Here is a 19266-nt window from a genome sequence, read left to right on the forward strand (position 1 = left end):
AAAACATGGACGCGCAATCATGCACGAGCGAAAACTCAGATGCGCAGTGTACTAGCAGTGTTCTAGACTCACTAGTCAAACAGTGCATTCACCTGTCAGACAATTTTTCAGAGCAAATTGTTGACACAGCAGGAGGAGGGGTTCGCATACCACTCTTGAAAGGTGTAGAGCTGATTTTCTCATAACTGTAAAAAAAAAGAACATAGCCAGCCCTGGCGTCTGTACAGCGGTCTTCTATTCAAAACAGGATTCATAGAAATGTGGAACAACCCCACTAGCACTATAAAAGCTCTATTCTCCATACATAAATACAATCGCTTCCTGTTACTGGGTCACGAGCTTTGAGTATGCGCATCGAACGGGACACGCGCGCCAGGGTGGTGGGGGAGGGGGCATGGTACGACCGTTTGATTGACACATTTTCTGTCCAATGATTCTAGATGGTCTTGAAAATGATTGGCTGGAGTTTTTCGAGTCCTGCCCGTTCCACAGATGATTAAATTGCTTAATTTTCATTTCAGTGCTTCTAATTTACAGCCAGTAAGTGGGTTAGGAATAGGATTTCAAGTTATTTTGAAAAAATGGTCAAAAAAGAAAATCACATACCCCACCTTTAACTTGCGGTCAAAGTTTGGCCCTGGTATCCAGATCCTATTTAATCAGTGCCTCCTTGATGCAAATGATGTTGTCCCTTAAGTACCTTGAGTCCTTTGCTGCATGTCTCTGTAGAATCGCATAGTAAATCACATGATGATGTTCCATGTTGTTCTATCAGATCTTCTCTGTCCCAGTTGGTGCACAATGTCAATTACATCATCCAGCCTGTCTTGAATATCAGGGACCACTTTTGCTATAATATTGATTGTAACATCTCTCAAATTTCCTCCACCGCACTCAGCAACACCTTGTAGCTTAAGGTGCCACCTTCAAGAATATCTCTGTATTTCTTCCAGGCTTTCTTTCAGATATTTGCTTTCACCCAGCAGTCCCTTTACATCCTTTTCCAGCTGTTTGATCTTATTGGAATGCATCTCGATATCGTAACTTATCTGGGTTACTTTCTCCGACAGTTTGTATATTTGATCACGAGATGTTGCAGTTGTCTTATCGTTAGACATTACCTTCTCATGCGTTTTGTCGAGCTTAGCAGTCAGCTTCTGGATCGCACCATAAAGTGTAGATACGTAGTGTGACAGCTTTGCCTCTAGCTCCAGCAAGATTTTTTGAAGGAGTAGAGCAAGCAGGCATTACAAAACAACTTCATGGGCTCCAATATCAGTTTCCAGATTGACGTCCTCTGAGCCGGCTACCTCCATCTACAACTTATCTTCGTCCACGAGGTGGATGACACAAAGACGACACTTTCTTGGAGGGATAGGTTTTTCCTTTTTTTTGCCCATTATTGTACATCAGAGAGCCAAGTATTTAGCAAAAACACCTTCTCAACACAGTTATATACTTATATCCTAAAGACTAGTTTCTTTATTTCAGTCTTTCAGCTTTAACCTCCACGGGGTTTAGCACACCACTAAAACACTACCATACACTCAACCGCCATCTTGGCTCCTGCTGGTTAGAAATGTGTCCAGTGTGACCCGACTTGCTCTGATGTCATGCTGACATATGCCAAAAAACTCTTGTGATGTTTTTATTTTATTGCAATTCAACAATAAAAGAACATTTTAGGCTAACATATATGAGTTTAAACATCATAGTAGACTGAGATACAAATGTGTAAATTACATTCCTCAATAAGGAATTATCCCATAAACAGATGGGAAAATAATAATAAAAAATAAAGAAGATATTGTAGGGGCTTACAAAAAGTTATAATGATTTAATAACTCAAATAGTTTCCTGGCTCTGTGACTTTGCATTACTTTTAAGGCCTCAAAATATAAGACAAGTTAACATTCTTGTACAAGACATTTTCTTATACTCTTATTAGTGCATTTCTAATCAACAAAATTAAGCTAATTTAACATGAGCTAGTCTGGGAGTGATCGAATCATGTGTTAAAACCCCTTTTAACATACTAGGAACAACATTCTAGTATTTTCATATAATCTTTTTTATCACAGTTAAATTGAAATTTTGTGCATAAATCATTGTGGTTCAGAAAGCATGCTCTTTGACCCATAACATGCAACACAGACCAAATCCCTCTTTTTCACCAGTCCTCCCAAAAAACTCTCGCGATAGTGAGGCGGCCGTGCCAGGCGGCGCAGTTGCTCTCTTACGACTGCGCTGACAAGGGGCATGATGGGAAATGACTGGCTGACAACACGGCTTCATGTTTATTGGCTTAAACCACTCTGATGTTCTTGTTTTTAAATGTTTGATTTTTAAACTCTGATATTGTGTTTGTATGTGTATAAATTATGTGTTAATGTATGGGTTATATTATTACATTTCCAAAATATCTAAAATATGGATAGAAAGACACGTCTTATAGGGGAAATTAAATAACAGGTACATTGAGTTTCTTATTTATCATATTTATTTTCATTTTAAAGCAACACAATTTCAATCATATCCACTTTATCAGCAACAGCGCACGAACGTGAATCTCGCGATATCTGCCTTTGATCTCTAAAGTGTCTGAAACATTTTGAGAAGTTAGAACTGCTTGACAGCACATTTTTCATTCCTCACCTGACTGCAGCCGTCTACTCTCGTCTTCTTTCAATGCGAGGCGTTAGACATCTCGAACAAGCCTATTACACGTAGCACGTTACGTCAACGTTCGGTTTTGTGAACTGGCATTCCAATTCTTTAGGAACCGGTTATGTCTTCTGTGAACTCGGCATGCGCAAACTGTTTTTAGGCATGGCAGTGACTGACCAGACTAGAAGAACAAGCTCTTCTTGAACTTTCATTTAGATTTTATTTTTTCTATTATATGAATTTGATATATATTTTAAAAAGTCGCATGGCTCTTTAAATACAAAATATACACTTGCTTTTTAGTTTGTTAATTTACAAAACACTTCCTTAACTGTTCATTACGATGCACGCGCAGTTCAAACATTCTTAGTGCTCCACAAACCAATTCAAACCTTCAAATCAGACATGGCACTGCCTCTCAAACCGCACGATTCAATTTTTGAGATTTAAAATGCATCATTTTTATTTGAGGCATGTCTAATGGAACAGGAAGATAATAACTGGAAACTAGTGTAGCCCTATTTCACCTTTTCCTCTCTCTCTCCCTCTCAATTTGAACGTTAGGTTACTTTTCCAAGCAAAATATGCTTTACTTCTAATATTTAAAATCAAATATAGTAATTAGGAGAACAAAGACATTTACTTTGAATGTGTGAGTAAATACTGTGAGAGTAATAGGCAAGACAAGAGAGACCTAAAAGGGGGACTTGCAGGCCGTACTGACACTTGATGTTTTCACATTTAGTCTACTCTATGCTTTTTTTTTTTCACCCTCAAGAAATATGCATTCTTCCTTTTACTGGAGTCATAATGTTACTTCATTGTTTGTGCTTACACCATAAAAGTTTAGGACTGTCTAGTTAATGATAAACAGAAATAATTCATGTTACATAAAATAAAAACCTTCATTCTAATTTCTCATCATAAGTGTGTCTTTATTTCGTAAAGATGTGAAGTTTAGATACGTAAGCATTCAATGAACAAATAATTCATTACATTCAGGAAAATATGCATATTGTCTGATCTTTGTGTCCGAAGAAGTAGCTACAGAATCCTTCCACAATCCAATCCAATCTTCCATTTTAAATGTTATTTTGGCTGAACATTGAGGCGAGACCTGGCAACCCTTGACTTTCCTCGAGGTCCTTCCTTGTTTAACTGTATAAATGCTTTCGTTTCACCATGAGCTTTAACTTTCATTTTCTGTTGCCAGAAAGAGGGTTGAGCACGCGTTGTTCGACTGGTTATTCGGATGTTTCCTATTGATGTGCTGGTTCGACTACAATTATTCTGGAGTCTGCTGCGGAGCCTTATAAACCAGATTTGGCGTTTTGTAAGGAGCAGAAGTTTGCCAGTTACTTGCCGGTTTGACATGGAGTCAGATGATAACTGCGAGTGGGACTCCACATGGGAAGACGAAGACACAACTAAAATATCCAAAGAGAGAGAATGGGATCCATCTAACTGGGTACGTGTTGAATTCTTTTTAATATTTTTTTTTAGTAGGCTACTGTTCTCCGGACTCCAGCGATAATTGGGACGTTTATTCGATAATCCACAATTGTTTGTTTACAAGTCCTTTCCGGGTAGTCTTGTAGCCTACATTAAGACTACTCGAAAAATACTTAATCTGCGTCCGATATCGCGTACTTTAACATTATATTCTATATTTGATGAAAGAAACGCAATTCTCGGCTGGTAAACAGAACGCTCTTTAGGTATGCGAAAGACAATATAAAGACAATTCGGACATACTAACATCCGGGAACGTACGCATGGTCCCGTGACCAGAATATATGACGTGATATATACAAAATACAATGAGCAACGTTCTTTGTGTATACGGAATTTACTGTTGAAAGCAGCCTTCCGCCCCGAGGTTCTCCGCCATTTGTTTTAAATCCAGCGTTTGAACATGATGTCCCCCGGTGCTTTGTGGGATAGAAAATTGTTAAACCGATCCATACTTCTCACAGTAGTTGGTCGTCCGGGCATTTCTCGCCTACTGGCTCGTTTCGAAGGCTGCGTGCTAGCTAGGACGCGTCCTTTGAATGCTCTAGTACACAGAGCGTCCTGCTTTAATCAAGCCTCTTTTAATCGAGACACAGCTACAGCCTTTGTTGGACAAACGGAAACACAGAACTCATCATGGTTGCTATGACAGCACTCCACTCTTTAACAAGCGCGAGCGCTTTGAGTGAGAAGGGAACAAAGTCCTTTTGGAAGAGAATGTAGGAGGAATATTTTAGGAGAGTTATAATGATGTAGAGAGAAAAGAAGGTTTTACACGTGTACTTTTAGTCTAATACTTTTATATATTTCTAAAATTATAAATATGATATACTCTACACCCGTAGTTCACCTTGGAAATTAACGTTACTTGCGTTTGAACATCATATTTACAGGCAAATTGGCGTCATACTTTTAGACAAATGATGTCCATTTCCGTTGAAGCAAAGAATTGTGGGTCGTCAGTGCCCACTAGGGATAGTGTTGCCACTTGTCCCGTAAAATACGGGATCGTCCCGTATAAAATTTATATAAGTTGGACAATTTAAGGGACCGTCTTAAAGGTCCACAAATAGTGGTCAAACTGTGGAATTTTTCTATATAAATGTTCAATAATATCAAACAATGTATGAATACAATCATAAAGACAATTACAGGTAAAGGGAAAAAATAAACATTAAAAATATTTAAACCATCCAAAATGTATACATTAATAAGATAAAGAAGACAAATAATCGAAAAAATTAAAATATATTTTTAACACCTAAATAATATTTTTTTTGTTGTTGTTTTTTTTTTTTTTTTATATAAGTCATTGGTCAGGAAAGTTCTAATTTTAGCATATAAGAAAGGATATAAAATTTGTATTAATAACGCATATTTGCTCAATGCATTTATTGCTAATACTGTGAAGGTTATGGTTAGGGGCCGTGATTCGTGATTTTAAAACTTAAAATGTGGCAACCCTAGATACACCTCTGAATTCCCGTGAAAGAAGGTCGCATTCGAAGGTTGCATTCGGAATGTCCTACTTTCTTTTCTAAAATGAGACTCGATGATGATACGGCCGACAAATGCATCCTCCGGCGAATGCAGCCTTCAAAACGAGACACCGCCTATGGATTTGGACGTACTATTCGACTGGCATACTGTTTTTGGCATACTATATAGGGAAGTATGGATATTTGGACACATGGTTAGGCTATTTTGTGATTTATTGTGGACTATCCATTCGTCCTGAAATGGGACATGTGTGAAAGCACAGACAGTAGAAAACTTTACTCATTTCATTCAAAACTACCGGTAGTTATTATTTGTTCTTCGATTCCTTATATTATTATAAATGGCTATACTGGCCTAATAGCAAAGCACATGTGCGGATTAAATTGCACATGGCACCATTTTTAGACAAAAAAAATCTATCAGGCAAAAAGATATTTGTGCTTCCTAGGGGGCGCTTGATAGCTCAGACAACCTATTGAGTTTTTCAAATTTTAGAACATTATTTGTCTTTTTGGCAAGATTTTTACAGCAAGTAGTTGTCCTAGTATATTCCATCACCATTTTTATTTAATCATTATCCAGCAATATTTAACGTGTTTGGTTCAGCCTGACGATTGCTGAAAAAGTAACTGATGCCACGTGATAACCCAGTGTGGTCAATCCTTTTCACATCATCGATTGATCTGATGAACTTTACTAGACATTGAATTAAAAATATACAATGAAATCAATTTTAATTATTAAAAAATATAACTATGATAATAATTATACTTAAATGATAATAAATGTATTCTAAATAAAATTATTCAAACCGTTTTAAGATCGGGACCCCTTATTTCAATCCAATCTACATTCTATCTACCCTTTCATTCTGTTTCTTTGCACAACACAGGAAAAGCTTTTATAAACAAACAAATCATGTTTACAGGCATCGAACAGGAGTCGAAGAATGTATGCTGCAAAGGACATGCAGGCCTATCGGCATAGAGTCAGAGTAAGTTTAATTACCTTTAAAAGGACGTTTTTCAAATTAACATGGCAATTCCTGTTAGTGAAACATGCTGTATACTTATTGTTTAAGGTACAATCGCCACCACTGGGGTAGTACCCTCAAGGGACCTTTTTGTACCTTTTAGTTAAAATTTTACAAATATTTTGGGTATATAATTGTACGCCAAGGACCTATTGTGTAACTTTAATGATACATTTTAATACAAATATGCACCTAAACAAGGGTACCTCCCCAGTGATGCTTTGTACTTTAAACATAAAAAAAAATCTGAGAGAATATGAAAAATCTAGGTTATCATACAACAGTAAATGTAAAAATATTGCCAGAACAATGCTTTTAAAATGTATGATATATAAACAGTTCAAGTACTAGTCTGCTGTAAGCTCATCTTTCTTGAAAGATCATATTGATCATAAGATTATATTATAGGTTAACTTTGTGTTGTTTTAACTTTAGGATGTTGATAATGTCAAAGATGATGATGATGATGATGATGATGAAGAAGATGATGAAGTAAGTAATCCATCACATGTATCTTGTATTACTGTAACACTCATAATTAACCATTTCTAGTGTGTCAGTGTATAGTTTATAATTCATCATTAAGTTTAGCAGTTACAAAATAAAGAGAGAAAAGAAAACTCATGTGTGTGAGTGTGTTTACTATTATTATTGTTGTTGTTTTCCAGGAAGACTTGTATAACCTGAGGTTTTACCAAGGTCAGAGGAGATCTGTCCCTGATGGTATGGCATTGCGCTCAATCTATTATTAAACCACACTAACTATTTACAATAATCAATTTTGCTGTACCTTGATGGTAGGTCTGTCTTCCCGACCCAACTCTGTTTCAACAGCCAAGTCTATAGACGCATCTCTTCTGTGAGCACTTGACTCACAATAGTTGGTGCTCTTTCTCAATGCATAAATGCTCTCTGACTCACTTTAATTTCTGTTACAGCCTATACTTTTCTGAGAAATTTATTAAAACTCCCTTTAAATGGTGCCACTTGTCATTTTACTGCCCCCTTGGGTTGACTTTTTTTGCATTTACTATATTTATTGTATGTACTGTAAGTTTCCAGATTAACTTTTAATATATTGCCTTTATTTGTGCAGATGTACATATTCATGATTTTCATAAGGAATGGCATGCTGATTACAACAGGCTGGAAAGAGTTCACTCCTACATTCAGTGGTTAGTTCCTGTTAATATTCAGCCATGAGCTCTTGTTTAATCTTTCTATAAATTTGTTTATTATATTTTCAATGATCATAATTTCTAAACTAACCATTTCAAAACTATGTGGCAGGTTGTTTCCATTACAAGAGCCAGGGATGAATTGGGACGCACATGTGCTCACAAAAAAAGAAATAAAGGTTAGTTTAAAACATGTGGTTAGATGATTCTTAGAATTGTTGTTTGAGACTTTTTATTAACATCAAGGTTTAAAATGTATGGTTCTGAAAAATGTGTTATTTGTTTGAGAAAAGATTATTCATATTTAGAAGGAATTATAAGACGATCCATTGTATTCCAGCTTTTCCGTGAAGATGAAAATGCAAAAAATAATTTGGTGAAATCATACAAGCTCATGTTGGATTTCTACGGCATAGAGTTGGTCAATGAAAGTACAGGAGAAGTGACACATGCTCCTAACTGGCAAGATCGCTTCAGGAACCTGAACAGGTTTATAATGTCTTGTTTTTCCTGATTGTTGAATTTTGTATGACGTTGATTCAATCATTTAAGTCATTTCCCATGGTCAAAAACTATTTGGTTTTGCAGAAATACACACAACAACCTTCGTATCACACGCATCCTGAAGTCTTTGGGGACTTTGGGATTCCAGCACTACCAGGCCCCGCTGGTCAAGTTCTTCCTCAAAGTAACTCTTGTGGATGGACACCTTGAAAGAGTGAAACAAAGTGTACTGGATTACTTTATGTTTGCTGTATTGGACAAGTTAAAGAGGAGGGATTTAATTAGATATGCCTTTAAACATTTTGAGTCACAAGACAAGTTTGTGTGGGGTCCCAAGAAGATTCTGTCAGGTGATGTCAGTAAACATGGTGAAAATGAAACTGACAAGTTTACTACAGAGAACGAATGTACGCCATCTGAGGAAAATTCAAATCACAATAGCATATTAGATGCAAAGGAGATATCTCATGGAGAGCAGTTAAGTTCTAAGGATTCAACCTGTATATCTTCCACCAGTAACCCTGCAGAAGAAGCAGAAGAAACTCCAAAAAGTGAACTAGAGAAGTCCAGTGACAGCAAACATGAAGTAACCCAAAAGGTTCATCCTAGCGAAGGGATGGAAAGTGGAGAACATGCAGCAAAGAATACTGATGAAACTATGTTTGTTTAATGAGTTCCAGCTTTAGTTTCTCTGCTCTGTATTATTTTACAAAAAAGTTATTTGAATGCCCTTCTTGGATTTAAGTTGAATTTGAATTTAAGCTGTATATCCTAAACTTTAAGTTGAAGAATAAGATTTTGAAAGTTTCTTTTTTAATTATTATTATTCCTTGCTTACATAGTAACTTGATTACATGAAATAAGAAGCAGTATTCTAAAATTTAATTTGCCTGACTTAAGCAAATAAATGTTTCTCCATTGACAAAATAGTATTGGAAAAGTCTGAAGGGTTCACAAAGAAGTTCAGTAGAGTGATGAAGCAAGGTTGTGATATGAAATCTAACACTAATAAATGTTAGATTTATGTGTCCTCTTTTGTTGATCTGTTTAATTGTTTTGAAATAACTTAAAATATATTGGATGCCTTTTATGCCTCAAGTTGAAATGTGAGATTTTGAAATTACATGCTTTTTTTTTTTTTTTACAGATGTATGAATGAAGATTAGTAGGTCTTATAAAATGTCAATGCAATACTGTACTAGTGGATGTAACAGATTAATCTATTGAGGAACAAAGTTGCCTTTTTGTGTGCGTGTGGTTTCAGTTGTCGAAGTAAATAAATATTTTCTCTTCTGGCGAATTGTATCATTATTGATAAAAATAATTAGCTTGCTATAAACCGTGATAAGCATATTGTGAATCATAACACAAGCTCATAACGTGCTTACATTGACATCAAACAATCATAAAAGCTCCAAAAAAAAATTTGCCTTTATTTGTATACAACCTTAAGTATTTATTCTATTTAATTGTTATATGGGGATATGTCAGATATATTGCATTTGATGTACCTGACAAACACAATTAAGCATTTCTGAAGCAATTCTGTGGTGGCCTTTATATAAATATGACATCTGAGTATATCAGGTTTTTTAGTTGTTTTTTTTTTAACCAAATAAATAATCATTCATTATGTGTATATGATGTGTAGACCAACAACCAAATGTAAGAGAGCTTCACAAAGAGAAGCAGAGTATGGTGCTCTGGTTTGGTTGTGTGGACACAGACATGCAAAAGTTTAACAGAGGTGTGCTGCAGCTCTTAATAAAATTCATCAAAACTTTTCATAAGAATAATAAAAACTCCTTAAATGTGTTCGTGAATTTTTGAGAATGATTCTGTCTAGTGTCAAAAGTATAATGATCTAGCCACAAAGTCCAAATAAGCAGCATGCTGTACAAGCAAAAATCAAGATCAAAAAAATCAATTTGAGTTTTGTACACTATGCACACGCATCGTCCAGTGGGGGGAAGTATTTCTTATACACCATTTCCTGTAATTGTCATATAATTTCAACAATTCTGCTCTACCGTTTCCATCTCTGCAGGAAATTCAAAAATAGACCAACAAGCATGTGTACTTTTATGTCTCTGTACTTGGAAAGATCAGGGTTTTTAGAACATTCTTATTTGGTAAAGTATTTGCTCCTGTATTGATCAATAACATTCCAGTAGAGGACTACTGCTTTTATTTTGTGTCACCATTGGCTATACCTTCAAAGGCCCACTTTTTGCCATAGCCTTTTCGTTTTTTTTTTTTTTTTTTTTGTGATAATATGTTAATGAAAAGTGAAAGTATTGCAGAGGAGAATTCTAACTTGTTTTCATTGAGTAAACATCTGTCAGTGGAGCAGAACTATTCTAAACTTTAAACTGTTGGTCATATTAAAGAAAATGCTTAAACAGCATTTCAGACGTGTTTTAAAGGAATAGTTTACCCAATATTTTTAGAAGAATATTTAAGCTCTGTAGGTCCTGACAATGCAAGTGAATGGGTATCAAAATTTTGAAGCTCCAAAAGCACATAAAAGCATCAAAAACGTAATCCATACAACTTCAGTGGTTAAATCCATGTCTTCAGAAGCTTTATGATAAGTGTGGGTAGTGAACAGATCAATATTTAAGTCCTGTTTAACTGTTAATCTCCACTATCACATTCTTCTTTGTTTGTTTTTGGTGAATTGCATTCTCCATGTATATCGCCACCTATCGGGCAGAGAGGAGAATTTGTAGTAAAACGACCTTAAATATTCACCTGTTTCTCACCCACATCTATCATATTGCGTCTGAATATATACCATAGTCTAAACCACTGAATCTGTCTGGATTACTTTTATGCTGCCTTTATGTGCTTTTTGTAGTTCTGGCCACCTTTCACTTGCATTGAATGGACCTACAGTGCTGAAATATTTTTCTAAAAATGATTACACATCTGAGATGGCATGAGGGTGAGTAAATCGTGAGAGAATCTTAATTTTGGGGTGAAGTATTCCGTTAAAAAAATCAGTTTTATCCCAGAACAATTGTGTTTGATTCTTACTCTGTTTCTTTGAAGCTGTGTAATTTTATGTATAATTTTATTTGCATTTCTATTCAGTTTACGTAGCTACAAAATAACGAAAAGAGAAAAGGTCATTTGAGGTAGACACGTACGTCCCAAAAACATTTTTACACTCAAACAAATTCCAGGCAACTCTTCCCAACAGTAGATGGCGCACTTCTCCTAATTTTTTCATGATCTTTTATTTCAGCTAACAATGGTTCAGCTAACAGTTGGTAGTCATGGTGACGAAAGGATTTCGGGTGGTATTTCAGCACTAGAAAATCTTTTGAAAATGTAACATTTCGGTTAAGTGTGTCGGCTTTTGTTATATTATTGTTAAATTGTGTAAAAAAGAAAAAACAAAAAGATTAACAGCGGCGTTGAAAATATATACACACGAAGAGTTTGAACTGAACAAGAAAAACGAATATATGTGAGTCTTTAAATGTTTAATGTTGTGTTTCCATGTTTTATGGGGACTTTCCATAGATATAATGTTTTTTTTATACTGTACAAACTTTATATTCTATCCCCTAACTCTAACCCTACCCCTAAACCTAACCCTCACAGAAAAATGTCAGCATTTTTACATTTTCAAAAAACAGGAGAGGAATGCCCAGATCCTCACGGTAGACTTTATTGTATTTAAAACAAGATGCCTCACTGCCTTTAAACTCTATTTACATGCTAAAGATTTATTTTCATTAAGATGAATAAGATGTCATGGTGTATTACAAGGTATCAATATATGCATTTATTATTTGAAATGTTTTTGGATGTGTGAGTCTACATGTCTGCTGTAGGATTTAAAAAATATTGATAATTATTCTTCAAACAAGACCGCTTCTTCATTCGGATATAATTAGCCTTGAGGTATTGAACCTTCAAACTACTTTTTTTTAATATCAAGCAACTTTTTTAACTCATAAGTAGGAAAATGTTTAAATGGTGCTATCTGCATCCTCCTTGAACAGCTGTGTTCTTGTCAGGGCCATAATAATGAATTGGAAAAGAGCAGAGTTAAAGTGAATAGAGTGAAATGGACGTGATCTTATCTAACAGACAGCTTGATATGCAGATGGCAGCAAGTAATATTCCTACTCAGGATATAAGAATCAGATGCAAAACTAAATATGTTTTAACTGTGGTGATCTTTTGTGGTCCTGCCATAGACTCATTATTGGACCTCAATTGAATGAAAACTACCAGAATGGGAGGACTATTTGCCTTGGAAAGGACAGGCCCTGGCGAGTGAGACTTGGAGATCATTTAAACAACCGAGACTGAACACTAAGCAACAAGATCTCACACCTGCTTGACGCAGGGGTAAGCCCCCTCAACCCAAACCTAGATCAGCTGTGTGATGTATAAACATTCTCTGCCTTGAAAGGGACACACACACGCTTGACTCTACATTGAAGAAAATGATATCAAATATATCAACTTGTCTTTATGTTATTTACACACAGATTTTATATGAAAAAATATCTTAGGTAATAACATTAGAATATAATATACAGACATAGCATATATAGACTTTGTACTGTAAGTGTATTCATTTTGTAATATAAGAGTACGTCCTCATGAGGGCAGCACTGACTACACTTTCTGTAACAATACCGCAATGATTTCTTCCATTCATTAAAAGAATAATTAAATAAATTAATGAACCACAATACATAAAACTATGCATCTTTAACCTTTTAAGTTTTTAAGCATTTGCAAGCAAGTTTTTACTATTTTATTATCAACATTAGGTATGTTAGTTAGTTATATATGAATTAATAGTTTTATGAAAGTAAAAATGTTTGTCAATATCATTTGTCCCATATTAATAATTTTCAAGAAAAATGTTTTCATGAAAAAAGTAAAAAATGCATTATCTTATTTACATACTACCCCATTTCCCTAGGCGACAAAAAGTGATCATAAGGTTCTTTAAAATAATGTATTAAATGTAGAGAATAAACAACACTGTCACTTTGGTTGTCAAGAATATATGTCCGGCTTAGATAAAAAACAAAAACTAAATAAGTCTTCTTTGCAAGCAGTTCTGCACTGTACAAAGACACACATTTGCAAGTCTATGTGGAGTGCTTTTGAATGTTGCCCTAAACCTCGTGAGGCCATAACTGCCATTACACAAAGCCATTCTGAGTACTTCGGCTATCCACAAGATAATTGCTATTTTATTGTCTCTTTATTCAAGGCTCAGCTACTTAAGTTTAAACTGAGTGTTACGAAGACTAGAACTTTGGAAATGATGCATAGCAGTTTTTATTAAGCTTCTTTTTTGTGTGTGTTAATGCTATTACCCATTCACAGGTTTTGTGAATCTGGGTATAACAAAAATCAGCCCCATGTTAATTGAAATGTTTCAGTTTCAATGCAAGTTGTGCTCAATTATCAGCATTTGTGAAATCATTTTGATTACCACAAAAATTAACCTTCCTTTCTTAAAAAAAAATATAAGCAAAAATCGAAGAGACAGTGAGGCATTTACAATGGAAGTGAATGGGGACAATTTTTAGAGAGTTGAAAGGCAGAAATGTGAAGCTTATAATTTTATAAAAGCACTTAAATTAATTCTTCTGTTAAATCCCATCTATTATATGAGCTGTAAAGTTGAATAAATAGTTGTTTTATGGCCATTTTAGGGTTTACTGAATTACATAATCATGGAAATGATGTTGTAAAATTGGATCCTGGAATTGGAACTTCACACAGAAAATGTTAGGAATCAATTTTATCACACTTAAATCATGTTAATAGGCATAATGATTACATCTTGTGGCTATACTTTTAAAACAGTTAGTATTTTAATGTTTATGGACAGGCCCTATTCACTTTCATTGTAAGCGGTGTAACTCCGATATTAGCTTTTTTCAAGAAGAGAGACAAGACTAAAAACATTTTTGTGGTAATCAACAGTATGCCACAAATGCTGTTGATTGACCTTAACTTGTATTGAACCCGGAATATTCCTTGAAATGTATTTCCAATATTATGTTTTCCATAGTATATAACATCTTGAATGTCACTTGTTATACCTTTCAGTCAAAATTTGCTCTCTATCTCTGTAACTTTTGACTAAAGTGCATTTATGGCATCATAGGATATAGTGAACAATCTTCACTTCATGTTTTCTATCATATTATTTCTTGGTCTTGTCTTTCGATCTCTCCGTGGAGGGAAAGATGGCCAACCCTGACCTAGCCTAATTGGATGATCAAACCAGGACTGGGTGACATGGAGTGGCGGCTTGACAAACGCGATCATCTGGATGGTCAGGGTTGAAGTGGTGGTGGTTGGCAGCTGCCCTTCCTCCTCAGCTGGGACTCCTGCCCCTGAGGTCAGGGCACCAGTCGAGGGTTCTAAATGGAGGGGGTTGGTTTGCTGTGGAGGGGTGGAGAATTCTGGGGGTGGGTAGAGGGCAAGACAGCAAATTATCTAAAAGGGTTTTGAAGAGCACGATCTGGAGCCTTTCCAAATGACTAGTTCTGCATTATGTATTCTAATGGAGAAAGCCCTGAGGTGGATTGGCTACAGACACCACTGCCAACTGAGGCTGTCAGAGCCCAAGCCAAGGCCAAATGTTGTAGTTGGGCTCTGAGCTTCAGACACCTGGCCATCAGCCAGATCTCCACAGCTTTATCATAAGGTGATAAAAAAGATTTTTTTTTTTTTTTACTTATTTTTTTACTTATTGAATACAGGCATTCTGCCCCTTGATAAAAAAAAAAAAAAAGCCTACAAATATTGGCGATATGCTGCACGAATCTTCCTATTGCAAAAACATTTGTTTTTATTTAATGGTGCTTTCAATATGGTGCAATCAGATCTTAGAAACAGAGATATTATATTTTCACCCTGCCAAAACAAGCAACATGATCACACAGAAAGTCGGCATGCTGTTTCCAAAAGTTCAGCTACCCTAGGATCGGCGACAGTACAGTATGTCGACTCACTGACAGGCTACATTTTCCACCAGACATTTTTGCATCGTTTTCCATATGTTTACCTTCCCACGTGGCTCAACCAGAGATGCATTGTGAGAGATCCATTAGTATCTACATTGAAACTAGGAAGTAATCATTATTTGGATGTTGCACTTGTCCCCCTAACATTTAGTTTTTACTCCTCTAATTGTTAGGTTTGGGTTAGGGGGTAGAGTCCATAAAATATGTGTTCCTCTTCATTGTTTTACATCCTATACATCTGAAAAGAACTGGACATGAATGGAGATCACACATGCATATAAGACCTACTCTTACTGCTTTGGCCACTGATGGCAGTGTTTTATATTTCAGTAAGCATATACAGATTTTTACTAAAGAAATCTCGACCTTCTCTTTCTGATTTCACTGTGAGATCAGGTTGAAACAAGTTATGCCTCTATCTGAAACATACTACCATAGAATCTATAGTTTAGTAAATGTCAATGGAGAGTACTTATATTGATAGCTGCACCAACGTGTGTGTGTGAGTGTGTGTGTGTGTGTGTGCAGAACAGACTTTAGTGTTCACTAACACGGTCATGTATTTAATGCTAAAATTATATATGGATTGGACTTTACAGTAATTTCTTTCATAAATCAAACCTGCTGTTTGTAAAAATCAGGGATAAGTCAGTGACCCATCGCATTATGTCAAATCCCCTGCATTTTAACTTAGTGTATTGAAGAGTGTACCAGCTTAACAGCAGGGTTTTTGAGTCTGAGTTCATTAAGATACGTCCATTAGGAAACAGAGAGTGGAGAATGTCCTGAAAGGGCATCCTGGGTCAAAAGATTAGCACCGGACATCCCAGATTTACTGATCCTGCCAAACAATGAGTCTGATTTCTGATCAGTCCTCAATAGAGCCAATACAGCAATTTCAGCAGTTCTTTATTGGAGTTCTGCTGATTAGCCTTAAATTTAATCTAAGAGTTTCCTTTGGCCCACCCATGACCATATTTCCCTAAAATAGTACATTATTCGCATTCATATTTAGGTTGTGGGCCGTTGAGATTGTTGAATGTGAAACAGTGTTTTGAGGTCAGACCTTCGTCTCTTTTAAGAGACAGTTGGTAAAGTGTTGGACGAGGGGACAGAAGGTCCCCTTCAGCTGCATGGCCCGAAGCCCACAAGACAGCTTCTGAATGGAGGTCATATCCGAGACTGACATTGATGTTATTCCGGCGAGGCAGAGTCCCCGCGCTCCGCTACCATGCGGCTGCCTTGAGACCTTAAAGCAATAAAGCTCCTTCTCAGAGCGTGCCCTTGACGAGCAGGGCGATGGCAGAGATGGGGGCACCGCTGCCTGCCACACATGGACCCAGTGGGCGCTGCGTGGGTAATGTCTGATCCTACGTTTAGGAATGTGAATAAATATGGTATTAAGCAGATTTAATGTCTCTTGGAAACTACACAGTTATGCAGGCAAAGGCAAAATATGTAGGCCTAAGCACTTTCTTATTTGAAAAAATCTCAGTTAATCGTTGAATATTCAACCCTGTGAATGAACTCGATTGAACAGCATATTGTCAGATTGACCTCTTTTATCATGATCGCCTTGGACATAAATACGTTACACCATGCAGGCGCTTGGCTGAGCTCATCTTTTCAACACCGTTCTGTTGGAACCGATCCAAGGAGAAGGCGTCTGACGCTCATTAACTTTCCCCTTTGGTGCGCTACAATGCGCCTTGTGAGCGCTTTATGCCAAGAAGCAATGGTTCTCTTAACAAGTACTACAACTAGCCCGCTCTTATCCGACTGGGAGAGAAATTGCTTTCCAATATGATGCAAGGAGGAGGGTTTAATTAGAATTTCATTTGGGCTAAACGGAGAGAAACGATGTAGTTAACATTTGGTGAACTTAATTGGGACCTTTTCATCCTCACCCCCTTAAAAAATGCTGCTGCTTCCCCCGTTAATCTTCCATTCACTATCAATTGAGTTGACTAAACAAAAGTCTGGATCTTCTTTTCTTCCTGTCTCAACCGGGCTTTTGTCGCTTGTAAATGCCTCAATTTCGGCTGATCTCTGCGTGTACATGCTCTCCGCTGTTGACAGTTCATTAATGCGCTCTTGTCCCTATAATCTCTCTCGCCGCGTTACATGTGCATGCAGTAATGAGCTCCGTTGTCAATTAACATGTTTCTAGAAGCAAAGCTGGTTGCTCAGATGTTTGAGAGGTAAGTGCAGAAAAAAGGGCAACGAGTCTGCCTTTAGGTTGTTTTCTTCTCTGCAATCTTTTTTAGGCACTATACAAGACAGGCAGCTTTGCACAAAGGGGATTTTTTTTGTACCCCACACAAACATGTCTTTTTATGAGACCCGCCCTCACTGGTATTTTCCCAGACCTCTTCGCCTGAAATGTTTTACTGGTATCTTTAACTTAATCATTGTTGTGGATGTTGTATTTTGTTTCATTGTGAATCCAACCGGACAGCAATCGTTGTCAAACCGTCAAGAGTGATTAGCTGACATGTAAATTCAAATTAAAATCAGGCCGATATGGTCACATTAGGGTACGGTATATATATATATATATATATATATACGTACCTAATATATCATATCAGCTGATTTAATATATATATCAGCTATCATATAAATATATGTATATATCGTACCCTAATATATGTCAAACGTAGTGAATATCAAAGCCGAAACAGTCGAGACCTGTTGGCGTAAAGGAGTGAAAGGTCTGTGTCTTGACCCATACCAAATGTTAAAATCTTGTGAGATTATGTATTTACCATAAGACTGACAAATCATGTTTAAACTAATCTCATTTAAACTGTATATATATATATATATATATATATATATATATATATATATATATATATATATATATATATAATTGTATTATTTGTTAATGAAGATTGTGAGATTCCATAAAATCGAATTCACTAAATATTGGGGTTCCCCACTCGTAAAAGGGGAAATTGTGTATCGATTCTCGATAGTATTGTAGAAATTAATTAATATGTAGGCCTAGGCCTACTACAACCTGCAGTGAACATTCGCTTGTATTGCTCTGAAAATATATCGTAATTAGCCTAAAATTTTTCCCGTCCTCTGCTTTTTGATCATTATTAGGCTACTTTTTACAAGAAAATAATATATATTTTTAACTGTTGATTTTATAGCATTTTATCATCCAGGGCAGCGGTCTCTTTAAACTTGAACTGATCTTATTTATTTTATCGCTTGCCTCGAAAAAGAAAATATGATGTTCCACGGTAAATATGCATTAGGACGTCTGTTGTAGAATAAATGTATGCAATATATGGCAAATTGTAAAGCTCTCGAGACCTGGTTATTCCTCTTGAAACATATCATGATATCTTGTTTTATAAATCACGCCTATCCACACGGGACGACATTCGAATGCAGTCGAATGAAATAAAGACACTTCTGTTCAAACGCATTTTTAGAAATCTTGCCTCTAAGGAGGTGAATAGACCATTCAACTAGTAATATTAGTCTTCCTCGTGGTCCCAGACGTGGGCATAATTGCTAATTGAGCTGTAATTGTGAGACTGAGATTTGGGATCACGCGCTTGTCTCTCATCAGAATTTCTGTTAGCGTGCAAGAATAATATTGTTCCAGGATCCGTGCGCGGAATACATTATTGTTTATTAAAGCTGAGGTGATGAGGAGAGGTGGGAGAAGTGTGGTCCTTTTTCCACCTTCTGATGAACACGACATGATGCGCTGGAGCTTCCCCTGAGGCTCTTTGGTTGATTAACGTAATAGGCTTTCAAGAGTCCATGTTTTATCTGATAATTTGAGCCATTAAACTGAAGTCAAGTGCACGGTCACAGAGGCAGT

The 19266-nt window shown here is 36.3% G+C and overlaps 1 protein-coding gene across 1 annotated transcript; it reads left to right on the forward strand.

Annotated features, from left to right (window-relative positions):
- Window positions 1–3593: 3593 nt before the first annotated feature.
- Window positions 3594–9718, forward strand: LOC127632728 (opioid growth factor receptor-like protein 1). Its single transcript, XM_052111471.1, has 8 exons — window positions 3594–4135; window positions 6608–6673; window positions 7148–7204; window positions 7381–7435; window positions 7809–7887; window positions 8003–8069; window positions 8231–8379; window positions 8479–9718. Exons 1-8 carry the CDS (start codon window positions 3920–3922, stop codon window positions 9062–9064), a joined length of 1275 nt encoding a protein of 424 aa, XP_051967431.1. The 5' UTR covers window positions 3594–3919; the 3' UTR covers window positions 9065–9718.
- Window positions 9719–19266: the final 9548 nt, after the last annotated feature.

This window comes from Xyrauchen texanus, chromosome 39, assembly GCF_025860055.1.
Source record: "Xyrauchen texanus isolate HMW12.3.18 chromosome 39, RBS_HiC_50CHRs, whole genome shotgun sequence".
NCBI classification, from domain to species: domain Eukaryota; kingdom Metazoa; phylum Chordata; class Actinopteri; order Cypriniformes; family Catostomidae; genus Xyrauchen; species Xyrauchen texanus.

Excerpts from the sequence above, each read along its gene's own strand:
- LOC127632728 (XM_052111471.1), top strand. The coding sequence starts at position 3,920 with ATGTTTCCTATTGATGTGCTGGTTCGACTACAATTATTCTGGAGTCTG. Across the intron at positions 4,136-6,607 it reads AATGGGATCCATCTAACTGG|GCATCGAACAGGAGTCGAAG; the intron begins GTACGTGTTGAA and ends TCATGTTTACAG. Across the intron at positions 8,070-8,230 it reads TCACAAAAAAAGAAATAAAG|CTTTTCCGTGAAGATGAAAA; the intron begins GTTAGTTTAAAA and ends ATTGTATTCCAG.